Source organism: Mobula birostris, chromosome 24, assembly GCF_030028105.1.
Source record: "Mobula birostris isolate sMobBir1 chromosome 24, sMobBir1.hap1, whole genome shotgun sequence".
Taxonomy (NCBI): domain Eukaryota; kingdom Metazoa; phylum Chordata; class Chondrichthyes; order Myliobatiformes; family Myliobatidae; genus Mobula; species Mobula birostris.
Genome location: NC_092393.1, coordinates 16,195,293 through 16,217,509, shown reverse-complemented (window position 1 = coordinate 16,217,509; position 22,217 = coordinate 16,195,293). Strand labels below are relative to the sequence as shown.

At 41.0% G+C, this 22,217-nt stretch overlaps 1 protein-coding gene across 1 annotated transcript in view; it reads left to right on the top strand.

Moving 5' to 3' along the window:
* The first annotated feature begins 1,741 nt into the window (after positions 1 to 1,741).
* The window catches only part of gsg1l2b (gsg1-like 2b), a 171,727-nt gene continuing 151,251 nt past the window's right edge, over positions 1,742 to 22,217 (top strand). The window contains exons 1-2 of the mRNA XM_072242008.1: positions 1,742 to 2,259; positions 3,561 to 3,608. Of these exons, the coding sequence (XP_072098109.1) occupies positions 1,959 to 2,259; positions 3,561 to 3,608 (349 nt within the window). The 5' untranslated portion in view covers positions 1,742 to 1,958. The remainder of the gene's footprint in view (positions 2,260 to 3,560; positions 3,609 to 22,217) is intronic.

The window sequence follows — 22,217 nt, the reverse complement described above, 5'->3', positions numbered from 1 at the left end:
CCTTTTTTGTATAGGCGCTTGCTGTGTTAAAATAGGGATATTAAGTCTTTTTTTTCTGGAGTTGTTTTGTGGGAAGCAATAGAAAGGTGTACAGAGAAAACGATTAGTGGATGTACACAAAGCCTTCTGGAAGAATTGAAACATCCCATTGACTCCCTTGAATCTCTGGTACATGACAGCTCAGAGTACAAGAACACCAATGGTACTGAAAACCTCATGGAGGTTCTTAAGTCCTGAAGGAGTATTCTTGTATTTCAGTAATAACAATAATGCACTTTATTCATCATAAAGGAACACATACAAATTTTAAAACACATTTAGAACCAAGTTATTAATTTCTTAGCATCATGTGGTCAATGCATTGGGAATTGTTATCAGTCTTTTTTTGTACCGAGCACCGCTGCCTCTCATGTGGCCCCTTGGTGTGATACGCTCTCCCAGTGTTTGAGGGACTTCCCCACTAGACTCAACCCTCAACGTCCAGTCGCAGAAGGAGCCCAGACTGTGGTCCTTCCCTACGGAACCTGCGCATTGGCAGTGCCCTGCTTCAGTGCGTCTCTCAGCACGTACTCCTGTCGCCTAGAATATGCCATTTGACGGTGTTCCCTTACGGACACGTTACCGTGCTGGAAGACCGAACAGATTGAAGAGGGTCTTTCACTAAATCGATGACCTTCCAACGGCACTTGATGTCTGCCTCTGTATCTGCCCCTGGGAACAGCTCATAGTTCATACTGGCTTCTAAACATAAATGCTCAGGATGAACTCAATTTAAGTCCATCTCACAAACTATCCATCAATTCACCCGAACTTGCACCTCCTACCTCACCCAGTGGAAGTGTCTGTGCTTTCGCCATTAGCCTCATCTGTCACCCCTAACCCAGGGAACTGGAGCGGAAGGGAATACCCTCCAACACGCAAGACGGCCTAAGAAGACCAGTTCCAGAAACCAGTGACAACACAAAATGTTTAATCGCTCTACGGTGCTTGGTCCGCCGGAGGCTGGGTAATGCGTCTCGGCGATGCAAACCTTACAGTCGTAATGAAGCCAAAACGACAGGAGGTTAATCTTCCCACTTGGTGAACAGCACGACCCAGTGTCGAAACTTAAAATTCATCAGTTCCTTAGCGAGTCTGTAGTCCCAGTCATTTGCTGAATAATCCATAATTCCACATTTATATTTAAATACGATAAAAGCAAACTTCCCAGAATTATATATACAGACTTTATTAAACTGTTTTAATTTGAGTTGCAGACAATGTCTGTGATTTTTTCTTGATGTTTTAACTGGACGCTTTGAGGGTCGCTCTCAATGCCAATGCGCCAGTTCAGGTTCAAATGACAGACTACTTGGCAGACTGGCTGAGGAGAATCACTTTCCTGGTAAGGCAGGAGTCCATACACCTGAGCCTATGTTAATTCATCCAAGGGGCTCCGTACCATATACAGTACCGTGGGTCAGTAGGTGGGATAACTTGTTGCACTGAGCTGAATTCCACTGGTTCGTGTGACCAGTGCGCGCTTATTTCGGTATGGTCGAATGAACAGAGCACGATAGGCTTGGATAACGAGACAGAAAGAGAAAGAAAGAGTGGGGGGAGGAGAGAGAAAGAGAGAGAGGGGGGACAGAGAGAGGGTGCGAGACAAAGAGGGAGCGAGAGAGTGCGGAAGAGAGAGAGAGAGAGTGTGTGTGTGTGTGTGTGTGTGTGTGTGTGTGTGTGAGAGAGAGAGAGAGAGAGAGAGAGAGCTCTGCGGATTTCAGAACGAGGAAATGCTGCCTCCTATCTGAGACAACCGCAACCCCAGTCACAGACACAACATGTAACGGGTGGACCTGCGAACACCGGAGAGCTTCAACAAATTGGTAAACGATGGGCTCCGAACAGGCGGCAGAACAACACTGGACATTTAAGAACTACAGGACGGATGACTGTATCTGAAACCTCCCTGCGTTAAAATGGGAATCGACAGGAGACACCGGGCGTCCTTAGCTCTTACTCTCAACTTTATCGCCCTGGTCTTTTGTGTCACCGCCTTCAGTACCAGCTACTGGTGTGAAGGGACCAGGAAAGTAGTGAAACCCTTCTGTAAAACTAACTTAAAGGAAAAGCAGAACAACTGTATCGAATATAACAGTCCGGGCAATAACGACAGCAGCGTGGTCCAATATAGTTGGGAAACCGGCGATGATAAGTATGTGATCTGTTATTTCCACGCCGGCATCTGGTTCTCCTGCGAGGAAAATATCAGTGGACAAGGTAAATAAGTCTAGCTACTCCTTTTAGTGTGCGCACATACAAGCACACACACGTGCGTATAGCTGTAACATATGTATGTGGGTGAGAATATGTGAATTTCTGTATATGTCCCGTGAATCTAAATAATACTTTATATTATCTTTATCTGGAAACCCAGCTATTAAATCTATTTTAGCTTTTCTATGCATCGAAATATCTTTAAAAGATAACTTTTTGTCAAAATTATTGTTTATTCCAATGCATTCATATAGCTGGAGCATCTATATCCATGTATATCATATGCATAAAATTTAAATGTGTATGTTCACAAATTTCCCGTTGAATAGGCGCACCCATATTAAAATAAAACTAGCACTAGGTGTAACTCGATTCAAATAGGAAACTCTCTCGGTGCGAAAGTTTGTGTAGATTATGTTCTGACCTTTTCCGAAGTCGATTCCCACCTTTAGTACACTGACAGCTGCGGGGTAGATTTGTTTACATCTGGACAGTGACGGCAACGGAGGCTAGAGATGATTGTCGCGGCCTCCAGGACGCCCGGACGCACAGACCTAGGACCGAGGCGCGCTGTGGAACTTTTTAAAAAATCATTGTCGCCTCCTCTCAGTATTTTCATTTTCATCCTTCTAATGTGACTGCGATTGATCTGCCCACACGGATAGGTGTTTGGGACAGGAGTGGGAGGGAAGGGATGCGAAATTCGAATGCGAATTTCTAAATGCGTTGGCAGTAGTGTTCCACCAGTGCGAAGACTACTGTATCAGGGAAACAGCGGAGACACATGCCGAGCCAGTGGCGCTTGCTCTATGACTGATTAGACCAATGCGAGACGAATATGCTTCGAAGTATTCGTCTTTCATACTCAGTGTCCACATCTTAAACGGGACATAAGACCCACTTTGGGGGAGGGGTGTATTTTGTTAACATGAAAGCTACAGGTGGGAGTTTGACTAAGGTAAACGCAAAATCAAAATTAACACAATGATATTTTCAATATATAAAATAAATAGGTTTTAATTGCACAGCTGTTATTGTTACATCGGTGATTCTTAAAGGATAGGTTATTTGGATATTTCAGTTTGCCCCGTTTACTGCCTTGTATTTCTATCGCGAATGTTGATTTGTTTTCGAGCTTTCCGAATAAAGCAGCGATTCTTAATGTCTTGCTGCACAATATCTAGAATCTCCTATTCCAACTCTTGTGTCATTGATAAATGCCTTGAATTGTATGAAGCTGATCTACATTTTGAAACGATTACTATGCAACATGCTTTAAGGACATTATTTGTGTTGTTTCGCAGGGGAAAAATGCAGAAGTTTCATTCATCTGACTCCACCTACTGAACGAGGTTAGTTTGGGGCAAATATATAAGGCCTACCCAGAAGTTACAGCCTCCATATTTTTCCCATTTGAGACTCCTATCATCTCTCTAGTTATTGTGGCCTTAACAAATGTCTTAATATTATGCTAAACTTTTACCTTCTAACTGCAGAGCATATCCAATTACTTAGGGAACCCTCCCATTATAAAGGCAGTAGGAGCCATCCTCTTCATTTTCCAATGGCCCACAGTCCACATGTTCCAACTTTGCTTCACTAAAATTTTGGAAATCTCTTCCTGGTAGTTCTGTAGAGGTGCCTTCATCATCGGGACCACAGCTAGACAGGAAAACTTCCAGGTTTAGCTGTTGATGTAAATCTCCATACATGTGGAGCTGACTTGGAGCAATAATGCTTCAAATCTTTTTTTTAATCTGCGGGGTTGGTGCACCCACGATAGAAGAAATTACTAAATTAATTGACAGGACAATAGGGAATAAGTAGTCATCAGTTCTGATTATTCTGGTTAAATAATAGTCTCCAGGATCAGACGAGCTTGCCTTTATCAGTTAGGGCATTGAGTACAGGAACTGGGACACCATGTCGAAATGGTACAAATCATTGGGGAAACCAAACTGATCTCCCAGTTACAAGAAGGGCGATATTAAGCTGAAAAGGTAAAGAAAAAGTGCATGAGGATTACACTGGAACTGGAGGGCTTGAGTTATAATGAATGGCAGGATAGTCTGTGAATGTTTTCCTTGAAGGATAGAAGGCTGAATGGGTGAATCTATGGTTATATATATGTAAAACGACAGAACTCATAGATCATTCGTAAGGCCAGTGATGTTGTGGGGATGGAACTGGACTCTCTGACGGTGGTGTCTGAAAAGAGGATGCTGTCTAAGTTGCATGCCATTTTGGACAATGTCTCCCATCCACTACATAATGTACTGGATGGGCACAGGAGTACATTCAGACAGAGACTCATTTCACCGAGATGCAACACAGGGTGTCATAGGAAGTCATTCCTGCCTGTGGCCATCAAACTTTACAACTCCTCCCTTGGAGGGTCAGACACCCTGAGCCAATAGGCTGGTCCTGGACTTAATTCCTGTCATAATTTACATATTACTATTTAACTATTTATGGTTTTATTACTATTTAATTATTTAACTGTAATGAAAATCAATTTCCCCCGGGATCAATAAAGTATGACTATGACTATGACTATGACTATGACTATAAGGTGGGTGGTAAAGGATAGAGATTTCAGGTGAGAGGGGAAAGATTTAAGTAGTACCTGAGAGGAAACCTTTGCACACAGAGAATGGTGGGAAGATGGAATGAGTTGCTAGAGGAGCATATATATGGATGTGCGGGTAATTATGGAAGACATTTAGAGAGGTACATGGGTAAGAAATGTTTTAGAGGGATATGGGACCAATGCAAGCAAATGGGATTAACTTGGATAGACACCTAGATTGGCATGGATGAGTTGGGCTGAAGGACCTTTCCCTGTGTTGTGTAACTCTGTGACTCTATAATCACAAAGTTGCAAGGAGCAGGCTTGCCACTCTTCACTCCAGATTAATCAATATACTAGCCTTTCATCAATATCCACATCCCAAAACTAATGTTTTGAAAAACAAATTACCTTGGAGTAATTTTACAATTTAGAGTGGTACCCATTAGGAGAACACTCAAGAATCCAGGATACCATTACCACGTGAGATGCAAGTTGGCAATTAGGTTTGCTTTTCAAATTCCTTAGGTGTTAGCATGCGATTGGTTGATGAATTCCTAACATATTATTTTGCACTCTATTTTAACAGAGATATTGTTTGTGTAAACTTAAAATTATTGTCTCCATTTAAAAACACAAGGGAGAAATTCATTAAATGTCTTTGTGTAACTCTTTGCTTGGAATAAATTAACCTTCAAACTACCATTATCTATTATCTTCCCAAATATGCCCTTCGGATAACCTTTGGAAACAGAGGATGTTCAATATTCTTCTGAATTACAAAATTTCCCAAATCTGCAGCCTACACTGGCCTACGAATAATGAAACTCCACACCAAGTGTGCAAATTCTATAATGTCCTCCTTGTCCTTGAGGAATCAGTTTAGATGGAATCAATTATAACGTTTTTCAGTAGTATGGAAGATAGTTGAAACTCACTTGACCCTTGGAGCTGAGGTGAGTTGTACATCTGATGAAACTGCAGGAGAAATGAAGCGACTCACCATAATTGTTGGCTAGCTCTCTAGAGAGTTGGAGGTGATTAGAAATCTATTTGTTGTTCTTCAGATAGAGTGGTGTCCTTATTTGTCTGCTACCATTGTCCTTCAGGGGAAGCAAGCTGTGGGTTCGGAGATGTTATAATGGCGGAAAATACTGAGGGTTGAATTTCCTTTGTTTCAAAAGCTATCAGGTTGGTGCAATTGCCAAACAAAAAAACAAACAATTAGCAAGGTACTTTATGCTAAGTAAAGAGTTGCATGCATATGTCAATGTATTTAATCCTTCCTTGTGCACTGTAGTGAAAGCAAAACTTTTTAAATTTTGCACAGACTCCTTTTTACGAAGTCCATTTTATATGCAGATAATTAAAACAATGTTTAAGCCAATATCTTAGGGAGATATCGAACTGTGGCATGCTAATGTTCAGATAATATGATTCATTCAGAAATAACTTTGAACTGAGACCCTATTTGTCCTCTTGGGGATTTGTATTTGAGCGAGAGTAGGGAAAGATTTTCTTGATGTCTTGGAAAAAAAAATCAACCATTAAAATAAACCATCTGAGCATTCATCTCATCAGTGGTTCTGATATCTTGGCATGTGCAAATTGGTTGCTCATTTCCCCAATGCTACAAGAGTGATTGTGCACCATGTGTGCTCTACTGATTTTGAAGCACTTTCTGAGACATTAAGGAAATGAAAAATTGTATATGAATTCAAATCCTCTTATTCTACAGACAATTTACATTTAAGTCAAGCCAAAGATATATCATGCTCATTTGCTTTCTTAAGAACCAAAGTTACTTTCCCCACCAATCAATCAAAGCAATTTCAAAGCATCACTCAGAAAATGATAAACTGAAAAGATGTTGGTAATGCAGGTTTTAGTCTGAAGTGGCTGGTTTGTTTCGTAAGGATGGTGACTAGGAGGATAAAGCAGCTCTTCTGGCTAAATGCTGAATAGTAAATAGATTTACAATAAATTGGACTCTTTTCAGATAGGCAGGGTTGGTTGATGGTTAAGGTGAACCACAGTGTCCCTCTGACTAATTTATTAATCATGTAGCTTACAAGCAGGTCCATTAATCAAATTACATTCCAAAACCTTCTACACCACTTAAGTAAGGAAATAAAATAGTTCACTAGTGAGTGGTGGGAACTGAGAACCAAAATTTGACAATATGGTGGAGGCAAAAAGTTTTACGACATTTACAAAACAGCTGAAGTAGCTGGATGTAGGCTTGTAAATGACTTTGTCCTGAGAAGATAGGATAATAAAAGTCAATAAGCTCCACCCGTGCTCTAAATGTGCATGGTTCTGTGATTCTAATATATGCTTGCAGTAAAAGGTTACAGATTCTCTCTGAAGGCATCACATTCCAAGAAAAAAAAACATTCTATCCTTGTATTGGTTTAAGATAGTGCTGGTGAAGCACAGCGATGACTTGCTGCTGGCAATCAAAACAAACAAAACTATAAATTACTGTATTAATCACACTTTTTCTGGGATATAATGACTGCAATCAGTTGCCCGTGGCTTCCCTTTTGGAACTGGGCTTTTGAATCACGTGTGCGGCCCGGTATTTCTGCAGTGTGAACAGAAGTCTTGAAGGTGCAGAGCAGTTCGGGCTGAATTGAGGGAGCAGGACCTGGGCTCTAGGGAGGGGAATAAGCCAATGTTTGACCATCACTGGAGTGGACGGAGGCGATTAGATGTGGCAAAACCAAGACGAGGTGGCGGGGTCCAGGCTCGACCCAAGGTTTGACCAATTTAAGCACCAGACCGAATTGGGAAGGTCAGGTACGGGCTGAATCAAGGCAACAGGGCCTGAGCCTGAGAGCACATTGAAGCAACAGGGCCTGGGTTCAAGACTGAGGAGCAGCCTGAGGCTTGGCCGAATTAAGCACCGGGCCATATTGAAAAGATCAGGGTGTACTCGTCTCTATGCTGAACTGAAAGCTGTGCCCTGCAACTAACAGGCTCCTGAAATAGCTGCAGTGATGACTGGCTTTGTTGCTGTGGACTCACTTTCGTGAACTTCAGTTCCGAATGTTAATTGCTTACTTTTATTGTTTACACAATTTGTTTTTTTCTACACATTGGGTGTTTAGTGGCCTTTTTTTAATGGGGTCTATTAGGTTTCTTTGTCTTGTGGCTGCCTGTAAGGAGACGAACCTCAAGGCTGAAAATAGTATACATACTTTGATAGTAAATGTACTTTGAACTCTGAACTAACTAGTAAAAAGCATTTAGAAACATTTCCCCTGGTTATTCTTAAAGATGGGTCATGTTAACAAAGGTGTTAATTTGTTCAACTGAAATCAAAATAATCTTCAGTGAACTAACTGTGTACCAAACAAATGATTTTACAAAATTTATTGCAGTAAGAATTCAGTGTAGTTTTAGTTCTGTTGATTTAGTCAAGTATCCTGAAGCTACTTGAATGATTCCTACAGGATTAGAATTACCAATTGCCAGTAGTCATGTTGTTCAGCTACTTTATTTCAAATGTTCCTTGTGTTCACATATCTAATTATATCTCCAGCCCTTGCTATTCCTATACAGTTGTCCAAGCATGATTTCTGTTCAACCGAATATTCCTTTTGATGCTACATTCTTTAGTCCTGGCCTAATTTCTTCTTTTTTCCTCTTCAAGCTTATGGTTAGTTCATGTCTCATCCTGTCACCTCTTCCTTTTGCCCAGTCTATGTAGTGGCAGAGTTACACTGCTATGTTGTCTTTGGATATGGCTGTCATCAGTGCTAATCCAATATATGTCCTAGGGCAGGGGTCCTCAACCTTTTTCGCACTGCGGACCGGTTTCATATTGTCAATATTCTTGCGGACCGGCCGACCGGGGTTTGGGGGAGGCGGTGGTAGGGTTGCCAACGAACAAGAGTAGCAGTCAAATACGTTGGATATACCCCGAGAAAGACTACAATGACCATGAAGCCTTGCGTGGGCACCAGTGCACATGCGTGTACGTGCCGATTTTTTTCTACAAATCGGTGTTTGGTGATTCTGTCGGGGGGCAGTGTTAATCATGAACGCAATATAGGTGATAAGTGGCTAATTCACTCAATTTTGTTTCTAAAAGGGTTTATCTAACGAATTTAATATTAAACACTCAGCGCATATTTTCCTTGCTTGAATATAGCGATAAATCAATTATCAGGGGAGCTTGAAGTAAGTCTTGAATGAACTTCCAGTAGAAGTAATAGAGGCAGGTTCGGTATTATCATTTAATTAAAAATTGGATAAGTATATAGACAGGAAAGGAATGGAGGGTTATGGGCTGAGTGCAGGTCGGTGGGACTAGGTGAGAGTAGCGTTCAGCATGGACTAGAAGGGCAGAGATGGCCTGTTTCCATGTTGTAATTGTTATATGGTTATATAAATCAATAGCATCATAACATTTTAAGTAATGTTTGGATATTAAACAAGCAGCACATATTTTCCCTGTATGAACATATAAAATCATTGCAACACACCAACATTGCTGAATCAGTGGGAGCACTGGGCTTGTTTTCCTGCAACAAGATGGTCATCGAGAGGTGACGGGAGACAGCGATACTCGAAGGGAGTTCCTTATATCCAGTCTATTCCGCAATTTAGTTTTCGTTGCATTCATTGCAGAGATATGTTGGAAATGGAAGCAACGTTTTCAGTGCTTTCGTGGCTATCTCAGGATATTCAGCCTTGACTATGATCCAGAATGCCGGCAGAGATGTTATGTCAAACATACTTTTCAGCCCGCCGTCATTTGCAAGCTCGAGGAGTTGATCTCCTTCTTTGCTGACATGGATGACGCGTGCGTAATGACCTCGCGTGCGTTCAAGCTCAACAGTGGCCGTGACAGGGAAAGAGAAAAGGTGCAGCTGACTCCTATCGGCAAATCATATCGTTTCTTCGCAGCCCGGTAGCAAATGCTCTGCGGCCCGGTACCGGTCCGCGGCCCGGTGGTTGGGGACCACTGTCCTAGGGTCTACTGTGAGGTGACTGTGCATTATATGTTTCTCATTTTTTCAGAAAAAGTAGCAGAGACACACCATGATTAGTGAGCTGACTTTAATTCTTTGGTGAGACTAGAGTACAAATTGTCGACCTATCTCTTGTTCTAAGAGAGAAACAATCTATGGCTCTTATGAGATTTCCATTGATCCTGAAAATAATCATTTTTCTGAACTAGCTCAATGTTTACAGAACATATTGCTAATCTTTATAAATCTTATAATTACCACACAGAAAAATGCAAATTGTATCCCCTCCCTTACACTCAGTGGCCACTTTATTAGGTCCTCCTGTTCACCTGGACTCTCGAAGTTCTGAGGAAGGGTCTTGGCCCGAAACGTTGACTGTTCATTTCCACAGATGCTGCCCGACCTGCTGAGTTCCTCCAGCAAGTTGTGCGTGTTGCTTTGACCCCAGCACCTGCAGAATATTTTGTGTTCAAGAGGTTCAGTTATTGTTCAGACCAAACATTGGAAGTGGGGAGAAATACGATCTATGTGACTTTGACTGTGGAATGATGCCAAATGGAGTGGTTTGAGTATTTCAAAATCTATGGATCTCATGTGATTTTCATACAATCAGTCACTAGAGCTTACAGAGAATGGTGCAAAAAAACCCCCCAAAAAAACATCCAGTGAGCAGCAGTTCTGTGGGTGAAAACACCTTGTTAATTACAAAAGTCAGGGGAGAACGGTTCAAGCTGATAGGAAGGTGACAGTAGCTCGAATAGCCATGCATTATAAAAGTGGTGTGCTGAAGAGCATCTATGAATCCACAACACATTGATGGGCTACAACAGCAGAACACTATATAGAGCAGAAGGCTGCTTTATTAGGTCACTGCTGTACTTAATAAAGTGGCCACTGAGTGTAGTACCGTACCCGAGTTACTAGTATACAACTGCTTTTAATGGACACCTTGGAGGTTTTTCCTAATAGTGTCGACCATTGGATATTGATTTTCAAACCCGTAATTCTTCCACTAGCTTTACCCCCGTCTGAAAAATGTGCCCCTTGGGCACCTTTTACATTTTTCTGGTCCCTTTTAAATCAATGTCCCCAAGTTTTAGACTCCCATGCCATTGGAAAAAGACTGATCGTAGACCTTATCTATGCCCCTCCTGATTTTATATACCTTTATAACGTCACCTTGCAACCTCCAACGCTCCAGGGAGAAAGGTCCCAGCCTATCCAGTCCCTCCTCATAACACAAAACCTGCAGCCCCAGTAACAACTCTATGAATACGTTCTGCACCATTTCCAGCTTAATAAAATTCTTCCTGTAGCTGGGTGACTGGAACTGCACACAATGCTCTAGCTGTGGTCTCACCAATCATTTGTGCATTTCTAGCATGATGTCCCAACACATGTCATAGAGGCAAAGAGTCATAGAACACCACAACATCTATCCAGTCCCATCGACCCGCACCTGAACTATAGCCCTCCATAACACTTTCCATCCATGTACTTATCCAAATTTCTCTTAAATTTTGCAAATGAACCCATATCCATTATTTTCACTGACAGTTTGTTCCACACTTGCACCAACCCTCAGGTTCCTCTTAAATATTTCACCCTTCATGCTAAACCCATGACATTTAGTTCAAGTCTCCGCCAACTTCAATGAAAGAAGCTTACTTGCGTTTACTCTATCTTTACTTCTCATAATCGTGTATCCCTCTATCAAATCTCTCTTCATTCTCCTGTGCTCCAGGGAATAAAGTCCCAATATTCAAACTTTCTCTATAACTCAGGTGCTCAAATCCTGGCAGCATCCTTCTGAATGTTCTCTTTACTCTTTCAATTTTACTAATATCTTTCCTGTAGATAGGTGATGAGGCACACAATACTCCAAATCTGGCCTCACCCATGATTTATACAACATCAACATAACATCCCAACTCCAATACATTGTTGTCTGAATTATGAAAGCCAGTATGACTAAAGCTCTCTCCACAACCCACCTATGTGTGACACCACCTTCAAGGAATTATATATCTGTATTCACAAATCTCTCTGTCTACTGCTCTTCTCAGTACCCTACCACTCCCTGTGTTAGTCCTAGCCTGTTTGTCCTCCCAAACTGCAACATCTCACACTTGTCTGCATTGAATTCCATCTGCCATTTTCAGCCCATCTTTTTCAGCTAGTCCAGATCCTACAGCAAGCTTTGATAGTCTTCCTTGCTGTCCAGTACACCCCCAATCTTGGTGTCCTCTCACAAATTTAATGATTCAGGTTAACACATTATCATCCAGATTGTTGATATATATACCAACTTACAATAATCCCAGCACTCCACCAGTCCTCCAGTCAGAGGCAACCATCTACTACCACTCTTTGGCTTCTCCCACTGAGCTAATGTTGAATCCAATTTACTACCTCATCCTGAATGCCAAGTGGCTGAACCTTCTTGAACAGCTTCTTATGAAGGTTTTTGTCAAAGGCCTTGCTAAAGTCCATGTAGACAATCTCCTTCTTCAACTCACCTGGTAACCTCCTCAAAAAACTCTAAGGTTGATTAGACATGAACTATTACACACAAGGCCATCTTGACTATTCCTAAACAGGCCCTCTCTATCCAAATACTTTTTTATATTCTGTCTCTTGGAATACTTTCCAATAATTTACCTGCTATTGATATCAGGCTCACAGTCCTATAATTTCATGACATAATGTCGAGTTTTTCTTGAACAACAAAACAATAGAACAACATTAGCTATCCTCTACTCTTCTGACACCTTACTCATGGATAATGATGTTTTAAATACATCTGCCATGCCCTGCAATTTCTGCACTAGCCTTGCACAGGGTCTGAGGGAACACCTTGTCAGGCCTTGGGGAGTTATCCACCCTAATTACCCTCAGGACAGCAAGTCTGTAATTCATATATGATCCTTGATCTCCCTTTTGTTTGCCTCAGTTCTATACTGTACTTATGTCCGACTACAGAGTATATACAAATGCAAATAATCAATTTAAGATCTCCTTTATCTCCTTTCAACTCCATGCATAGATGACCATGCTGATCTTGAAGTGGACCAATTTTGTCCCTTGCTATCCTTTTGCCCTTAATATATCTCTAGAAGCCTTAGGTATTCTCCTTCACCTTATCTGTCAGAGCACCCTCATGTCCTCTTGTAACCCTCCTAATTTCACTCTTAAGTGTTCTCTTGCATTTCTTATACTCCTTAAGCACTTCATTGGTTCCTTGCTGCCTATTCACACAATGCACCTCTTTCTTCTAACCAGAGCCTCAAAATCATCTGAAAACCAAGGTACCCGATAACTGTTAGCCTTGCCTTTTATTCTAACAGCAACGTACAAACTCTGTATTCTCAATATTTCACTTTTGAATGCCTCCCACTTAACAAAAATTATTTTGCCAGACAATAAGCTATCCCAGTCCGCACCAGTCAGATCCTTTCTGATGCCATCAAAATTGGCCTTTCTCCAATTTCAAATCTTAACCTGAGGACCAATCCTATACCTCTCCATAATTTGTCACAACCTTACTTTTCTTGCAACTATCCACTATCTCTCTGCAATTTGCTCTTCCAAATCCTACTGACTATTGGGAGGTCTATAACATAATCCTACTAAAGTGGTCACTCCTTTCTTCTTCCTCACTTCCAACCATATGACTTCACAAGCTTTCATGCTCAATCTCCTGATTCCTGTCTTCGTATGTAGGCACAACCACTCTACTAGTTCCACTGGTTCTCTGGCTCCCATCACTTTGCAGCTCTAGTTTGCTGCCCCTGGAGCAGTAATTGCAAGACTTCTCACAAGGAAATTGGTTCCTCTCCAATTCAGGGGAAAACTTCCCATCAGTACAGGTCCCACCTATCCTCGGAGAGATTTCTATGATCCAAAATCTGAAACATTCCCTCCTGCATCATCTCCTTATCTACATGTGAAGATTTCTATCCACACTAGAATGTGGCACAGGTATAATTCTTGGAGCTCATGTCCTTTAGCTTAGTACCTAGCTCTCTGAACTCACACTGCAGGACCCCATCACCCCTTCTGCCTATGTCATTGGTTCTGACGTGAACCACTGCTTGGCTGGTGAGCTTTCTTCTTAAGAGTGCTATGGACTTGATCTGAGGTGTCCAAGACCCTGGCACCTGAGAGGTAACATGCACTCCAGGAATCTTGTTCTTGTCCACAGAATCTCCTTTCTGTTTCCCTAACCAAGGAATTCCCTATCGCTATAGCTCACCTCTTCGACCCCGCCCTTTCTTTCTGAGTCACAGAGCCAGACTCAGAGGCAGAAACCTGACTGCTGTGGCTTTCCTCTGCTATCTTATCCTCCCCCACAGTATCTAAATCAATACACTTGTTCTTAAACAGGACAGTCATAGGGTTACTCTGGTTGCTTATTCCCTTTCCCTCTCTTGATGGTCTCCCAGTTAGTTGTGTCCCGCACCTTAGGTACAATGATCTTGCAGTATCTCCTGTTATCAACCCCTCAGTCTCCTGAATGATCATTCAGCTCCACTTCCAGTTCCTTAATGTGGTCTGAAGGCAGCTGCTGAGTGGTGCACTTCTTGCAGCTGTAGTCGTCAAGGATACTGATGGTCTCCTTGTCTTCTCACATCCCTCAAAAGGAGTATTCCTTTGTCCTGACCATTATTTCCATTGCTCTATCTGTGCAATAAGAAAGAAAGAAAGAAAAAAAGAAAGAAACAGACAAGATGTTTATGTTAGCCTTCTCATCAAAATTTCTTAGATTAGATTGCGAGGACACGCAGTCCTCTTTATTGTCATTTAGTAATGCATGCATTAAGAAATGATACAATGTTCCTCCAGAATGATATCACAGAAACACAAGACAAACCAAGACTGAAAAACTGAGAAAACAACAGAATTATAACATATAGTTATAACAGTGCAAAGCAATACCGTAATTTGATAAAGAACAGACCATGGGCATGGTAAAAAAAAAGTCTCAATGTCTCTTGAAAGTCCCATCACCTCACGCAGACAGTAGAAGGAAGAAAAACTCTCCCTGCCATGAGCTTCCAGCACTGCAAACTTGCCCTGGAAGCACCCGACCACAGCCGACTCTTGAGTCCGTCCAAAAACTTCGAGCCTCTGACCAGCCCTCCGACACTGAGCACCGAGCACCATCTCTGCCGAGCGCATTGACCCCGGCCCCGGCAACAGGCAGTAGGCAAAGCCAGGGATTAGGGGCCTTCCCCTCCGGAGATTCTCGATCGCACAGTAGCAGCGGCTGTGAAGCGGGCATTTCAGAAGCTTCTCCAGATGTTCCTCCGTGCTTCTCACGTCTGTCTCTATCAAATCAGCATTGTGCATGGTACCTGCTTACAAATACGATATCATTTCGGAGCGGCTGCGTGCGCTGCCTCAAGATCCCTCCTCTAACCTGATCCCACTCACGCAATGGCCTCTCCCACCATGGTCACTTTTTATTGGCCCATTTCAATTGCCTAATAAACCAAATGAACTCAAACCCAACACTTGTTTAAATCTTACATTTGCTCACCAAAAGCAGCAGACTGAACAATCTCAAGTCCGCCAAAAATACCTATAGGTCCTACCAGCTTATTTGAAATTTGTGCTCACTAAATGTACTCATTGCTTTGATCAATGAAGGCAGGCATGTCGTATGCCTTCTTCAGCAGCCTGTTTATCTGTGTTGCTGCTTTCAATAATCCATGTACCTGAATCTATAGGTCTCTTGGTTCTTTAATATTCTGCAGGGTCCCACCATGTTGTGTGCAAATCTTGCCTTGGTTTAACTCTATTAAGTTCTATCTGTCATTTTTGGTCCTCTTCCCCAGATGTTCTAAATCTCTTTTCCATCTTGAATGTATAAATGATTTTTTAATGATCTTTATAAATGCTGACCACTTATACTATTTATTTTATAATGGGATATAGATTTTTTAATGTCTTTTGCACTGCACTGCTACCACAAAACAACAAACCAAGGTTGCTTGTGATCACAGATCTGATTCTGATTCAAATGAATTGACTTCTCTATATATTCAAGATGTAAATAATCAGACAGGCCAAACAAAATAAAAAGAAATGTTGATTGTTAAGGCATTGATCATCAAGTTATCAGAACATGATGATTTGTGGACACATCAGCCATCTTGTCTTAATCTACCAGATAAATACAGATTATTTTAACTATTACTGTTACACACTCCTTAAATATCTATTATATTTCAGTTCTGAATTTCCACTACTTTATATTAATCAGAGCATTGAGTATAGGAGTCGGGATGCAATGTTGAAATTGTACAAGGCATTGATGAGGCCAAATTTAGAGTATTGAATACAGTTTTGGTCACCGAATTATAGGAAAGATGTCAACAAAATAGAGAGAGTACAGAGAAGGTTTACTAGAATGTTACCTGGGTTTCATCACCTAAGTTACAGAGAAAGGTTGAAAAAGTTGGGTCTTTATTCTCTAGAATGTAGAAGTTTGAGGGAGGACTTGATAGAGGTATTTAAAATTATGAGGGGGATAGATAGAGTTGATGTGGATAGGCTTTTTCCATTGAGAGTGGGGGAGATTCAAACAAGAGGGCATGAGTTGAGAGTTAAAGGGAAAAAGTTTAGGGGTAACATGAGGGGGAACTTCTTTACTCAGAGAGTGGTAGCTGTGTGGAACGAGCTTCCAGCAGAAGTGGTTGAGGCAGGTTTGATGTTGTTGTTTAAAGTTAAATTGGACAGCTATATGGACAGGAAAGGAATGGAGGGTTATGGGCTGAGTGCAGGTCATGGGACTAGGTGAGAGTAAGAGTTCAGCATGGACTAGAAGGGCCGAGATGGCCTGTTTCTGTGCTGTAATTGTTATATGGTTATATGGTGAATGATAAATTTTTCATTATAATCTTGCCTCTTTTGAAGGATATAAAAGGCCTCTTTTAGAGGATGAACCAGGATGAAAATGCAACCTGAGAATGGTTTACTGGATTGTAACTAGGAAGACATCAGTCTTACCGAAACTTTACCTTCCTTTGCATTTGTCTCAAAGGGATCTTTGCAAATTCAGGGCACAAATTGAGGAACACAAATGCTTCTGGAATATTCTTTCTACTGTCATTGAATTGCTGCCTGGGCTTTCAGTTAAAGTATGATTTGGCTTTCTATGGTAAGCCTGATTTTCACATACTTCTCACATTTTGATAGCAATAAGAATAATTGAGATGACCTTATATTTCTCACAATAATTTCTCACGCATACATTGAATGCTCCTAGGAATCTTACATATACAAGGGGTGATTGATAAGTTCATGGCCTAAGGTAAAAGGAGATGAGTTATTAACTTCAAACTTTCTGAATTTTCACTCAAAGAGTTGAACTGCACGTGCATGTAACGAGAGCTGTATAACTCATCTCCTTCTACCTTAGGCCACAAACTTATCAATCACCCCTGCTGTGGACCACCTGGAGGTCGAAGACGTTCTCATTACATGCATGTGCAGTTCAACTCTTTGAGTGATAATGCAGAAAGTTTGAAGTTAATAACTCGTCTCCTTCTACCTTAGGCCACAAACTTATCAATCACCCCTGCTGTGGACCACCTGGAGGTCGAAGACGTTCTCATTACATGCATGTGCAGTTCAACTCTTTGAGTGATAATGCAGAAAGTTTGAAGTTAATAACTCGTCTCCTTCTACCTTAGGCCACAAACTTATTAATCACCCCTGCTGTGGACCACTTTTACAAAGAAGGGATCTGTATGCTCCATGACCGCTGGACTAAGTGTGTAAATGTAGGAGGGGACAATGTTGATAAATAAATGTGCTAGGTTTTCTAAAATTGACTCCTTCTACTTTAGGTCATGTACTTATCAATCACCCCTCGTACTTATAGAACGATGACATGTTGCTACAAACAATGAATTGATTCATACTACTCTCTCTCTCTCTCTCTCTATCTTCCTCATCCCCACATCACATTTTCTGTAAGCTACTCTTCCAATATATGAAATTTAGCACACTTATGATGGGTGTTGCAGCAGTACTGCCTCTTGCTGCTGTGGATGATTGAACGCTGTCCTCGTTTCGATCACTTACAGTGAATAAGACCACAAAGTTCAGCTGTGTATAATCACATTTAACAGTGTTTCCATCTAAAATTGTGGCTAGCTTTAGAAAATTCAGTTAGAATTACTTTGAAAACTCATTGCATTTCAGTAGCCATCCATTTTTGCTACATTCATTAAATATCTGATTGTTTAATCACCTAAGCATTCAGGATTTCTTTCCATCACATTGACATTATTGAGGTGCTAGATGCTCTTAAGTCCCTTCTCTTCCAGCTGTGCTTCTGCTGCGTCATCAAGTTGTTGTGTGAAGAAGTCACAACAAACGCAGTAATAGGAATGTCCCGTTTTGCTAAATAACACAAAGACAAATATTTAGTGACCTGCCTGGGAACAAGGGAGACAAAAGAACCTGCAGATAAAGGAATCTGGATCAACTAATAAAATGCTGCAGAGGCCCAATGGGTCAGGCATCTGTGGAGGGAAATGAGCAGTCGACCTCTCAGGTCACCACCCTTGATCTTGGTCTTGATCTGAAATGTCGGCTGTCCAATTCCCTGCACAGATGCCACCTGAGGTGCTGAGTCCCTCCAACGTTCTGTTTGTTGCTTTAGTACAGGGAAGCCCTCATTTCAACGTTAAGGATGACTGGGTAGTCCATGAGGTGGTGTACTCCCTTTGTCATTTATGCTTGGATTATGCATGAATGCACCTTCTCCAATCTGAGTGGGCACTGGCCAAGGATTCACAGGAATCAGTAAAGTTACTACACTTTTTCAAAGAGATGCTGAGCGCATCCGAGTATATTTTCCTCTGTTTGATAATATCCTTCTGTGACAGAGCTCAGAATAGAGTGTCCGTTAAGATGAATTAATGCAGTGTGTGTCCTTGTGAATGAGTAAATGACTGCATGATTTACTGCATGCAATTCTTCACAGACCACTTAGGCAGTCAGTAATTAATTAGTACCTGAGAAAAAGTCAATGGTAGATGCACTAATCTGAATTTTAGTCATTGGCTAAAGAAACAAACAGCCCAAAAGCTCAAAGTGGACAGCAAATGAGAAAAGCTGAAGAATTGTGCTTAATCATCGAGGTAATTAGATCACCTCAAAGATTGTGTTAGTGACAGCAGTGCATGATTCAGGATAATCATGTTAAAGCAGGAGATCTCACCATCAATCAAACATCCCTTCCACACCAATAACTTCTGTATCCTTATTTCAGAAGAGCACCTGCTGTGTCATTCATGACCACCTTATTCCTCTCCAGCTCCCATAAATAATCTACCTCCACAACTGGGACTTGGGACGTGAAAGTAACATATTCTACCATGTCCACTAATCTGCCTTGTTCAAAATCTGATTGTTTCAAATCTACTTAGATATTCGCACTGTGTAGGTAGAGACACTTAATCTCTTATCTTGTAAGTTAGTCATGAAATTGTCACTGAAGCAGACACAGACTTTTTGAATGACAACTCTGTTTCTCCGTAGGAGGCTGGGTTTTTGCCCTTTACTATTAATCATAAGTGCTTTTTCTTCTCAGTTATCCTTATTGTTGTGCTCACTTATCCAGTAGGTAACTGAGATTCTCCAAGTTTTATACTACTCATAAGTTCTAATCGTAACAGTTGAACAGCTATGGGATGCAGGAGATGTAGCCCCCTGCGTATGTGTTGGTCCTAATAATTCACTCAAAGGAGCACAATAAAACATTCAGCCCATTCTGACTCTTCTGCAATTCATTAAGATCATAGTACATCATTTGCCTCAGCACCATTTTCCTGCACTAACCCCATATCCTCATATCTAAAAACATGCTGATCTTCGTTTAGAGTATATTTAGCATAGATCCTTCATACCTCTGTTGGTTAATGAATTCTAAAGACTTACTCATCGCTTGATGAAGACATTTCTCCTCATCGCTGCCCTAAATAGCCGATGAATGAGGAGTAATCTTATTTAAACATACAAGATCATAAGCGGCCACAACAGTGTAGAATTCTCTACCCCATAGTAATCTAGAGCCTAGATGATATTTTGGAGGTAAATATACCTGATAAAACTGAAGGCTGTAGTGGCACAGAGAGGGAGGCAGGGCCTGGGGCAGATCAGAGATGATTATATTGAATAGAAGGGCTCATGGTCTATCTAGACTTGACTTCCGACTCTTTACACTTCAGGTTCCTGTCTGCAGTCTGCTAAGCTGAAATCCTGCAAAAGAAATTATCCCAGTAGACTCCTACCTAATCATCCTCACAAACTTGACCATTTTTCAAATCATCCTCTTCCCCACTGAGCTCGGACAATGATCTTGACAGACCTGTGTCTCATCTTCTCTTACTCTCCCGCAGTCATCTTTGAAAGTACCCCAGTCACCTCCCCATGTCAACACACACTACTCAATGCCCCCCTCCATCCCTCATCTCACACCTTATTGCCACTTGTATGTTTTGCATTACAGAAGAATGCCGAAATTGGACGTTTTGTGTTTAAGTGGCTTTTGCTTGCCCCGCTAATGGGAAAAAGATAAAATGAATCACGAATGAATGATGTGCAATTCTAATTTTTGTTTACATATTTTTAATTTCTACTTTTAATCAGCATTTGACCAAATTGAGTATTTTCAGTTGTGAAATAAACGTTAAAGAGGTTCATCCATTTTTGATCTCCGTGAAGTTCAATTAAAGCAGAAGCTCAAATAAAACAGAATTATATTAATATTCATTATGGGCAGATTCAAGCTTTAATTATTGTTTTCTGCATATCTATCACTTTTACAGCCTATATCAGTAACATGTCACCAACCAGCCACCCTGCAGAGAAAATACATTGATCAGTAATCTATTTAAACATTACAAGGCCCACATATGCACCTTAAAGCAAATAGTCCTGCATGGTTGGCCTTCTAACATAGGTTTATATCAGTAAAAGCAAACTTAGTAGAGGTGAACTTATAGAAACTTTAATAGACCTGTACAAGATAGTAAGAGGCATAAATCGAGTAGAAAACAAGAGATTTTTTCCCAGAGCAGAAATGCTAGTAGGAGCGGGCTTAATTGCAAGATGATTGGATGAAAGTATGGTGGGGGGGGGGGAGAATATCAGAGGTAATTTTTTTACACAAAGAGTGCATGGAACGTCCTGCTAGGGGTGGTGGTAGAAGCAGATACATTGCTGGCATTTAAGGAATTCTTAGATTGGCACATGGATGATGGAAAGAATAGAGGGTTATATAGGAGGGAAGGGTTAGATTTATCTAAGAGTAGGTTCAAAGCTTGGCACAACATTGTGGGCTGAAAGGCCTGTGCTGTGCTGTAATGTTCTATATTCTACAAACGTTTGTATGTTATAATTTTTCAAGTACTCTGTCAGGGGTGTTTCATTGTTTTTTTTTTGTTTAAGAATCAAAATTTCAAATGCAACTGTTTCCATGATCAAAAAACTTAATTGTTCCATTTTCTGTTCCAAAGAGGACATCCCATCTTTCCCAGTTTTCCTGCAAAAATGAATCCCTATCCCATAGCTCCATGCTGCTAAATCCCTTAAAGCATTTTCTATGGGGCTTTCATGCCCTCCTCAAAACGTAGTTAGCACAGTGCTCCCAACCAAAGCTTTGTGAAAATTTAATGTTACTTCCTTAGTGTTATAGTCTGTCTCCATTTCATTAAATCTGCTCTTTCACCTTTAAAATAATTTGTGTGTGTATACCCCAAGGCAACTTTGTTCTTATCTGTGACAGCTTCAACTGTCTTAGACCTTCTGAAGTCTTTTGCTCTTTGCACTAATGCAACAATTTCACATTCAGTTTTGGTGGGCCAAGATACTAGTGAGTTCTCTTATCCCTGGAGATTTACTTCATCATAACTCATAAATTGCAGAAGAGGGTGAGGAAAAACAGAAATAATTTTGAAGAATATCTTTAGGATAACACATAAGCATATATTGATAAAGTAATAACGTCCTTTACACAGAGAAGATGGCCTAGCCGATTCACATAATCTCAGTTGACATTTCAATGCTGCATCGAGGATGCCAGATCGTCAGTGTCACTGTTCAGTTGAAGTTTTAATTACTGAGGATCCACGTGACTAGTTGGATGGATAAAAAAAGATTCTGTTCAGGTAGAGCAGAAGAACAGGAAGTTGTCATGGTTTTCCACACATCATTTATCCTCTAGTGAATATAATCAGTATAGGTTAATTGGCCACAACTCATTACTCCCTGTGGGATCCTGCTGTGTACAAATTAGCTGCTGCTTCACTTCCCTACAGAACAGAAGTGGCTTTACGCATATTTTTGGAGGCCCTGTTGATCTGACTGACCAGACCGTCTACACATTGCAC